Raw genomic sequence first — 9,401 nt, 5'->3', positions numbered from 1 at the left:
CTATTGCGTTCTTCACCTCTATTCAATTCTATTAATCCATTTTTTTACTTTTTTCAATTATCATATTTTTCCTACCTAATATTTCCTACCTACTTTTTCTCGTATTTTATGTATGTTAGTCTTGCTCAATATTCCTAATATCTTCTCGTATCTTTCAGCATGCTTATTAAGTTAACTTCTAATTCAACATAAAATCAGTCAGGTTTCTTTCAAACAATTCATCATTGCAGAGATAACTCCATGGGCTACTCAATCACAAAACCAAACCAGTCCCACAGGTGCATTCACCATCTCCCGTCTTTCCCTGACCCCCTATACGTTACTAAATATCCACTTACAATTACACAGTATAAGGTCAGAAAACAAGATTCAATTTTATTTGCTGCCCCAGTATCTGTAACCAGGAGTGCCACAAAATATTGCCAGATACGTCCCACACCCACTGGGAAAGGCTCCCACCTGGCTACTTCCTCTATCAGCTGGGCCAGCTGCATTCCACAAGGTTCTCAGCCTAATGAGTTTCACTAACTGCCAGTCTCAAAACTTAGTAAAGCAAGACCATGACATTCCCCCATGGAAATCAGAGTTCACCCCACCGTCTTGTTACTATAAAGCCTGCCTCTAACAGTCCTTGCTTCTTCACGCCAATCCTGAGCTCATCCCCCATGTCATCCTGCATGGTGTGCAGTGTCCTCCTACTAGAGGTAGGGGTGGGACAGGGGCATTCAGGGGTTGGCCGCGATGGTGTCCTTGATCCACTTCCGGTAATGCACCACCTTGGTGTATACAGCAGGCTTTTCAGGCAGGGCACATGGCTCAGGGCCCCATGACGTGATACCTTGAAGCACACCATTACAGACAAGTGGACCCCCAGAATCACCCTAAGGGTAAAGGGGGAGAGAGCCAGTGAGAAAGATTGGCCCCAATATCTGCCTAGGCAACTGCATCTCTCAGAACCGCGCAGGCAGATGACTGAGAGCAATTCCCAGCTCTCAGGAACAGAAAGAAATGTCTCCAGAACCCACTCCCACAAGAATATGGGCAGGGAGTCCAACAGAGGGAACAAGGCTCCAGTCCTGGCCTATGCGGAAGGGACTTCAGGGTCCAGCTCCTGCACGGGGGACAAGGTCCAGGAGAACAGTCCCTGCAGACAGGTCAGTGGGAGAAGGGGCAGGACCATCTGCAGGATGCTGCCCCCACAGGCGCATCGCAGAGGCCACCTCTCCAGGACTACTCTCTGACTAGATGTCCCCTCTCCAGGGCATCGGGGAGCCATGGAGGGCCGTGGGCAGGGCTGGCATGGTCAGTTTGGTGATCAGAATGACCCACTGAGGCCAGGTGGAGAATGGAGTGGAGGGGAGAGACTAAGGGACAGGAGACTGTGCGGGAGGCTGGGTGAGGGCCCAGGTGGGGACAAGGCCTGGAGCCACCCCCAGGTCAACCCCATCATCACTCCCCCCACACCCCTGCCGCCCTCCCTCCCTGCAATCTGATCCCATAGGGAGGCCAGTGGCAGCTTCTGGACACCTGAGCCAGGCCCTGTCCCGCTTCTGTCCGGCACCATCCACAGCTCCTGACTCCTCAGAGGAAAAGCAACGTCCTCCTGTGGCCCAGGTGAGGCCCTGCAGGAGGGGTCCTTTATTCCCTGTGCGAGGCCATCTCACACCCTGCCCCGATCCCTCACTCCAGCCAGGCAGCCCCCTCACTGCTCCTCACGCCCTCCAGGCCCCTCCTCCCAGGCCTGGGCAGGTGCTGCTCCCCCTGCTCCCCCAGGTGCCGCAGGGCTCTCCCCTCCCCTGCAGCAAGTGTTTGCTCAATCCCACCTTCTGCAGGACGTCCCCTCCCAGTCACACTCCCCACCCCTCCTCCCTTCCCCAGAGCCTGATCACCTCCTGACACCCTCCAGCATTTCTGTGTTGTGTTCCCTGTTCCTGCCTGTGCCCCTCACTGGCATGGGGGCTGCAGAAGGGAGGGGCTGTCCTTTGTCTGTTCACTGCTGTGTTCTAGGCTCTAGGGCAGTGCTGGACGCATAGCAGGTGCCTAGTAACCGTGTGCTGAATGCAGGAACAGATGGACTGTGCTGTAAGAATCACCTATTGCCTTGAGGGAGTCAAAGAAGAGGGAAGGAGGGAAGAAGATGAGCACAGGGAGGGGGCGTGGCTACAGCTGGGGAGCAGGGAAGGCAGATGCCTGGTTGGCTTCTAGACCCCAGCCCAGAATTAAGGTCCCCACTCACCTTTCCCCTCAAGATCTTGAGAGTAGGGATGACTCACCGAGCAGGTGCTTTTGCCGCCTGTCCAGCGTCCAGCACACAGCATGAACTTGGTCACCTTCTGAGAGTGAACTTGAGCACACACATCATTGGAAATAATATGGAGGTCCACACACTGAAGTTTCTTTGGGGTCAAGACTACGGGCCAGGGAAAAACATTGTTGTGGGCTGGACCCCACCTGGTTCCTTGGCCCCTCCTCCCTCAGACCCAGGAGTCCCGTCCCTCCTCCCTCAGACCCGGGAGTCCCGTCCCCTCCTCCCTCAGACCCAGGCATCTGGGCTCCCAGCTGCACCGTCTGGCCCAGGCGTACACTCCTGTGGTTCGATGCTGCCCCAGCCTGAGGCGTAGCAAGTGCTCCCCAGTGCTGGCTCCTGGGTGGGCAGGTCCATGACCTTCACAGCATCCGTGATCTCAGCAGGCTCTGACAGGCGGAGCAGCATGAGGTCGTGGCTGGAGTCATCACCCGGCCTGAGGAATTGATTCTTCAGGAGGCTCATATTGTAGAGCGGATGTGGGAAGCTGTGGCTGATCTGAAATACCTGGCCTGTGTCTTCAGGATGAAACAGGCTGTGCCGACCCAGCAAGATCACGCTTTTCCTTGGGAGGAAGATGCAGGAATGAGGAGCGAGGATGATAAGCAAAGAGAGAAGGGACAGAGGAGCAAGGAGGAGGCTCCAAAAGAGAGAAGGAAACAGCGAGAAAAACACAGGGTTGGGGAAGACACAGTTAGGGCCAAAAATACAGGCAATGACTTGGGAAACAGCAGTATGATACAGTGAAAGGCAGATACAGAAACTGAGAGAAACCAAGGGAAAAAGAAAGAGTGTAAAAGGACAGAGAGAATGAAAGGGCAGAGGGGAGAACAGTGAGAAACAAGGTAAGCCAAAAATACACAGGATGAGAAAGAAAAGACAGAAACAGAGAGAAACAGACATGGTCCAGAGAAAGAGAGAGAGAAGAACAAAACCAGGCAGAAAGTGAGAAACAGATGAATGAGAAAGGGAAGAAGGAAGTCAAAGGAAGAACGAGAACCAAGTAGAGAGGAATCCAGGGGGTGATGGAGTGTGGGAGAGAAAAGGGAGAGAGACTTTGGAGCTGAGTAGGGACCACCAGGGAGGGGAGGCCTCAGAGTGGCTCGGCTGTAGATGTGGCTTTGGCGTGAGTTTCCCAGTGGGTAGGTAGCCTGGCCTGCAGGCCCAAGGTTGTATCCGCCACTTCCCTCCCCAGGGTCCTTTCCCCCATACCCTGTTTTCCGTCCCCCTTCTCCTTCCTCCTCCCTCAATTGCCCCTCCCAGCTCCAGCTGGAACCAGCCCTTCTCTGTGTCTCCCAAGAGTGGAGGGATGTCCTGGAGAAGGAATGGAGTGAGAGGGGCTCCCTCATACCCTCATACCCACACACATAAGGGATAAAACCCTTCCTTTTCTTTTCTTTCTTTTTTTTTTTTTTTTTTTTTGAGATGGAGTCTCACTCTGTCACCCAGGCTGGAGTGCAGTGGCGTGGTCTCGGCTCACTGCAACCTCCCAGGTTCAAGCAATTCTCCTCCCTCAGCCTCCTGAGTAGCTGGGACTACAGGCACGTGCCACCACGCCTGGCTACTTTTTTTGTATTTTTAGTAGAGATGGGGTTTCACCAGTTGGCCAGGCTGGTCTCGAACTCCTGATCTCAGGCGATCTACCCACCTTGGCCTCCCAAAGTGCTGGGATTACAGGTGTGAGCCACTGCACCCAGCCAAAGCCCTCCTTTTCTCAGGGTCCCCCCAGGCCCATCCCGTGTGTGTGTTCAGAGGGAGAAGGCATAGGTGAGACAGAGACCCAGAGAGAGAGCCTGGCAGAGAGATAGAGGGTGAGACACACTGGCTAGAGAGGGACCAGAGAAGGACAGAGAGAAGGGGAGATATGGAGACTGAAGACAGAGAAGAGAGGGAGAGAGAGAACAAAATAGTCACACGGAGAGACACAACCCAAGCCAGATACCAAGAGACGTAATGAAAGCAACACAGAGAGACATAGAGGGACACAGACAGAGACCCAGGCAGCCATGGGGAGGGTGGTCCAGCCCCAACCCTGCCTCCCCATGTGACCTGAACCAGAACCTTCCCTCTCTCCCCCAGTCCCAAGGCTCGCCTTAGAGGTTATCCTGGGGAAAATGCCCAGCTGTTATTCCTCTAGGACACAGGCACCCCCTCCCCAGACCCCAGGCCCCTACTCACTTCCTGATGCAGTGGGCAGCTGTGAGGACCCATTGGGGGTGCACCAGAACACCCCCGCAGACTGCCCTGCCATGAGAGGCCACAAGCACCTGCCAGGGTTGGGAATGCTTCTCGCACTCCCAGCCTCCCACAATCCGAGACAGGATGAGGGGTGCAGCGCCTGCAGAGGGGGTGCTAGATCAGGGGAATCAGGGTTGACAGGAGGAACTGGGGGACTCGGATAGGAGACGGATTTAGGATGTGGGTTTCAAAAGACATGGGGGCAGAGAACCAGGGCTGGGAGTCCTGGGACCTGGGCAGGGGGAGCTGGGAAAGGCTGGGAATTCTGTTACTCTTCCTTGGGTTCGCAGGTTGGTGGCTGGTGCTGGTGGAGAGGCTTCATAATCTGGGAGCAGAGTTGACCCCAGGGATCAGGGTAGGAGACACAAGACAGCACCCAGACCATATCTTGAGTCTGGGGATCGGGTCCTTTGTGGTGATTTGGGGTCTTGGACTGGGAGAAGGGAAACTTGGTAGAAGGTGTGGATTCTGAGGGGATAAGGGTTGCTAGGAACCAGGGAGAAGTGCCTTATGGCGAGGTTCAGTTGCTGGAAGAGGAAGGTTTTGGAAAGTTTAGGAGGTCCCAGGTTGAGAAAACAGTTCTGGCCTGAGTTGGTTTTGTTTTTTTTGTTTTTGTTTTTGTTTTTAGGTTTTAAAAAGGATGAGATTTAGGGAATCAGAGAGTGGGCAGTTGTGGCTGGGGCTGCTCATGTTTTTCCTAAGGAAAAGGTGGGCCACTAAATGAAGAATCTGGGGCTAAGAGGCAGGGAATGAGGAGTTCTCAGAGTCCCATTGCCAGACTGAGGGACCCATTTGTTGTCTCAGGCCAGATAGCCTGGCTAGGAAGAAGGAGGTGTCTGGTTGGCATCTGGGTATCCTAGGGCAAGATTGGGAGGCCAAGCATCAAGGTCTCTGGGATAGGGTTGGACACTCACAGCTGAATGGGAAAATTCAGTAGACTGTGATAGGATTGAGGGGCTCAGGAGACGGACCAGTGATAGGGTCCAAGGAACCAATGGCATTGAGAGAGGTCCTTGGAGGTTTTGAGCCCCACAAAGAGAAACACAGAGATGCCCAGGAACTTCCCCTTTAGTAAAGCAGCTGGGAGCAGGGAGTTGGCTGGGCAATGGGGAGAAAGTTCTGGGGTAAGTGGGAGGGAGCGGGGACCTGGTGTGGGAGTGAGGGCTGTTGCAATATGGAGGGGTTGGGGGTATGGGTTTGGAGTGGGGCTGGGAGAGACAGAAAAGAGCCTGGCACCCTGTCTGGGCTGGGGTGCTGGGTGGGAGGGAAAGAGCCTCAGCTTGAGAGTCAGGGCTGGCTCCCCCTCCTGCAGCCCCCCAACCCTGGCCCCTCTCACCAATCCACGTCCCAGACAGGGTGAGGAAGACAACCAGGACCCACATGGTGACACCGCTCTCTGGGTGCAGGTGGTGAGCGTGGGGCTGGGGGGCCTCCCCAAAGAGCCCTATAAAACCTTCATTCCCCAGGACTCCGCCCCTGCCCTGCTGGCACCCAGAGGCTGACCAAGGCCCTCCCCACGCTGCTGGAGGCTGGACAACCCCCTCCTACACCCAGAGCTGTGGAAGGGGAGGGAGAGCCAGCACTTGCTCTTCTGCAATTACTAGATCACCCTGGATGCACCAGGCCCTGTAGCTCATGGAGACTTGATCTACAGGACAAAGGCAGAGGAGACAGGCCCAGGATGAAACAGAAACGGGGTGGGTATAATCCCTGATTCTTCATACAAAGCCTCACGTGCCTAGATCCTTTGCACTCCAAGACCCAGAGTGCTCTAAAACACCAGCACCCGGGGGATTGTGAGACTCCTTGATCCCTGTACCACTCTGAGCCCAGAAACTAGAACTTTTATTTCTCATGCTCCTCAAATAGATGTCTTGGCATTCAGTACTCTTTTCCTTGCACTCCCAACCCAGAATCCAGTTCCACAGATACATTGCTACTGTCATAAAAAGATCTTGTGGTCCACAGATCCTCTAGCCCAGAAATATGAGTCTCCCGAAGTCCCCCAGCATTTCAAAATCCAATGTCCATCAAACAATGTGGAATTCCAGTAACTTTCCACTCCTTGTTCTCCAGACCTGTGCATTCTATCTGTGCAACAGAGATGCCTGCTGACCTGCCCTCCCAGGTCAGAATCATCCTCATGCAAAATCCAGTGCCCCTTCTCCAGCAAAATATTTAGCCATTAGGAGCCAGGTTTATGTACCTCAAGATTAAACGACAGGTCAGGCATGGTGGCTCACGCCTGTAATCCCAACACTTTCCAAGGCCAAGGTAGGAGGATCACTTGAAGCCAGGAGTTCAAGACCAACCAGAGGAACAAAGCAAGATCCATCCCTACAAAAAAAAAAAAAATTTTTTTTTTTTATTGAGACAGAGTCTCACTCTGTCACCCAGGCTGGAGTGCAGTGGCGCAATCTTGGCTCACTGCAACCTCTGCCTCCTGGGTTCAAGTGATTCTCCTGCCTCAGCCTCCTGAGTAGCTGGGATTACAGGTGCTGGCACCACCACACCCAGCTAATTTTTGTAGTTTTTTTTTTAGTAGAGACAGAGTTTCACCTTGTTGGTCAGGCTGGTCTCGAACTCCTGACCTCATGATCCACCCAACTCGGCCTCCCATGGTGTTGGGATTACAGGCGTGAGCCACTGCACCCGGCCCCCCCCAAAATTTAAAAATTACCTAGATATGGTGGTGGACCACTATAGTCTTAGCTACTGGGAGACTGAAGCAGGAGAATCTCTTAAGGCCAGGAGTTCAAGGCTACAGTGAGCTGTGATCACGCCATTGAACTCCAGCCTGGGAAACAGAATGAGACCGAAACCTTGATTTAAAAAAAAAAAAAAAAAGGATTAAGGTGGCATGCAACATCACAATTTGTAGTCTCAGAAGAGAATCGGGAACTCTTAAGAGCCCTGGTACCTCCACTGTTAACTCCATAAGATTTCATCAATTTCCAAAAAGTTGGTTATTTCAGCTGTTCAATAAAACCAGAGTAGATCACTTGATCCAGCCCGAGCTGTGTCTCAATAATTTGACAAAAGTGGCTGGGCACAGTGGCTGATGCCTGTAATCCCAGCACTTTGGGAGGCCGAGGCGGGTGGATCATGAGGTCAGGAGTTCGAGACCAGCCTGGCAAACACTGGTGAAACCCCATCTCTACTAAAAATACAAAAATTAGCCAGGCGTGGTGGTGCACGCCTGTAATCCCAGCTACTCGGGAGGCTGAGGCAGGAGACTCGCTTGAACCCAGGAGGCAGAGGTTGCAGTGAGTCAAGATCAGCCACCATTGCACTCCAGCCTGGGCAATCAATGGAGTGAGACTCTGTCTCAAAAAAAAAAAAAAAAAAAGAATTTGATAAAGTCTTCCCCTGTTTCTAGTTGAGTGATCAGATAAACTCCAAGCACAGTGAGGGAGACAGAAGTGGATACAGATAATCACAATTTAAGACCATCTTAGAGCTGGAGTGGAAGGATATACTTAGCCAGTGGCCTGACCTCCCCCACACGTGAATTAAGGCTTCCCCAGATTCATCCTGGAAAGGAAGTTTGTCTCCACTCCAGTGAGAACCTCATGGATCCAGTGTCCCCAAGTATATCCTCAATTCATCCTCAACCAAAACCTGACCCAACCCAATTTAATACAAACCAATCCAACTGCATTATTCACAGCCCCGACCCCATCAACCCAACGCAACTTAACCTAACAAGCCAACCCTTATGATGTCTTCCCTCATTGTTTGATTCCCCATCAAACAAAACTCATGGCCACTGTCAAATCTGATAGCTACTTCCATGTCTTCTATTTCCAAAGTGAAACCCAGCCTCATCCCCAGTTCAATCCCCACGGATTTCTGAGCCAACATCAGAACAAATCTATTTCCATCCCAAAGCCATGCCATCCCAAACCACCTCCCCAGTGTCAATCCCAAACTCATCCAAAGCACAATTTTACCCCATCTCTAACCCAATTCCAAACTGACCCTCCATTCTAACTGGTCTTCATACTCCACTCTCAATCCTATATCCAGCACTTTATCTAACCAAAGAAAACCAAATACAACCACATCCTAGTTCTCAAGCCTGTCCATAGCCTCCTCCCCACCCAAAATAATGCTCCCTGGCTGTGACCTCACACGAATCCGTGCCTCCACCCCCTACTCCTGCACACACCATGGTGTTCATCAGGGCCCTGGGTAGTCCCTTTTACAAGATGTGATGGAGATGAGGCTGATGCTGGCACAGTGCCTCATATCTGGGAGACTCACTTGGGAGAGCAGTGGACTTGTGGAAAACCCATAAGTTCAGGTCCCTGTGCCCTCCACCCAGAAGCCCTTGAGATTTCACGGATGGCGACATACGGCCATTCTCTAGCACTTTTGAGTCCTGGATCAAGTCCTGGATCCCTATGATTCTAGGCTCCCTGTCTGACACTAGGTCCCAGCTTGGCACCATGCAGGCCACTCCCACCACAGGAGGATGTCGGCAGCTCTACGGTTGGCAGGTGGCTGGAGAGGCGCAGCTCTACGGTTGGCAGGTGCAGGGATAGTCGCAGCAACATGACGTCATGGCGCTGGCCACACCCTCACAGTGTGGACGCTGGATGACGCGTGGATGACACCCAAGGGCTCTGGAACATGGTTCATGCTCAGATTGTGCTCGCCCAGGGGCACCTTCATGGAGCTAGAAGGGCTGGTGATACCCTCAAGTGGAGTAAGGATTAGGTGGCAAGATGGAAGAATGAGCAACCCACGATCCTCGGACTCCTGGGGAATCGAGATCACATTACTATCACCCCAAACCCTGGACCCAATGGTTCCAGCCTCTGCTCTTCAGGGGCCAAAGAGAGCCTCAAGCCAC

General features: G+C 52.8%; 1 protein-coding gene across 5 annotated transcripts; it reads right to left on the bottom strand.

Annotated features, from left to right (window-relative positions):
- Positions 1 to 696: 696 nt before the first annotated feature.
- On the bottom strand, positions 697 to 5,960 carry LOC100585512 (prostate-specific antigen). 5 transcript variants are annotated; one of them, XM_012509996.2, is made up of 5 exons: positions 5,880 to 5,960; positions 4,484 to 4,643; positions 2,584 to 2,870; positions 2,274 to 2,410; positions 697 to 881 (listed from the first exon to the last, which is right to left on the bottom strand). In XM_012509996.2, the coding sequence occupies exons 1-5, from the start codon at positions 5,923 to 5,925 to the stop codon at positions 726 to 728; spliced, it is 786 nt and encodes a 261-aa protein (XP_012365450.1). In that variant the 5' UTR covers positions 5,926 to 5,960; the 3' UTR covers positions 697 to 725. The 5 variants fall into 5 exon arrangements, with proteins under 5 accessions (XP_012365450.1, XP_030677024.1, XP_012365444.1 ...); XM_012509995.2 differs by having other exon boundaries at positions 726 to 881; positions 2,584 to 2,741; positions 5,880 to 5,925; XM_012509994.2 differs by lacking the exon at positions 697 to 881 and adding an exon at positions 1,242 to 1,328 and having other exon boundaries at positions 5,880 to 5,925.
- Positions 5,961 to 9,401: the final 3,441 nt, after the last annotated feature.

The sequence above is a fragment of the Nomascus leucogenys genome, chromosome 10, assembly GCF_006542625.1.
Source record: "Nomascus leucogenys isolate Asia chromosome 10, Asia_NLE_v1, whole genome shotgun sequence".
Taxonomy (NCBI): Eukaryota; Metazoa; Chordata; class Mammalia; order Primates; family Hylobatidae; genus Nomascus; species Nomascus leucogenys.
The sequence above is the reverse complement of the archived record's forward strand: the minus strand, read 5'-3'. Positions and strand labels throughout refer to the sequence as shown.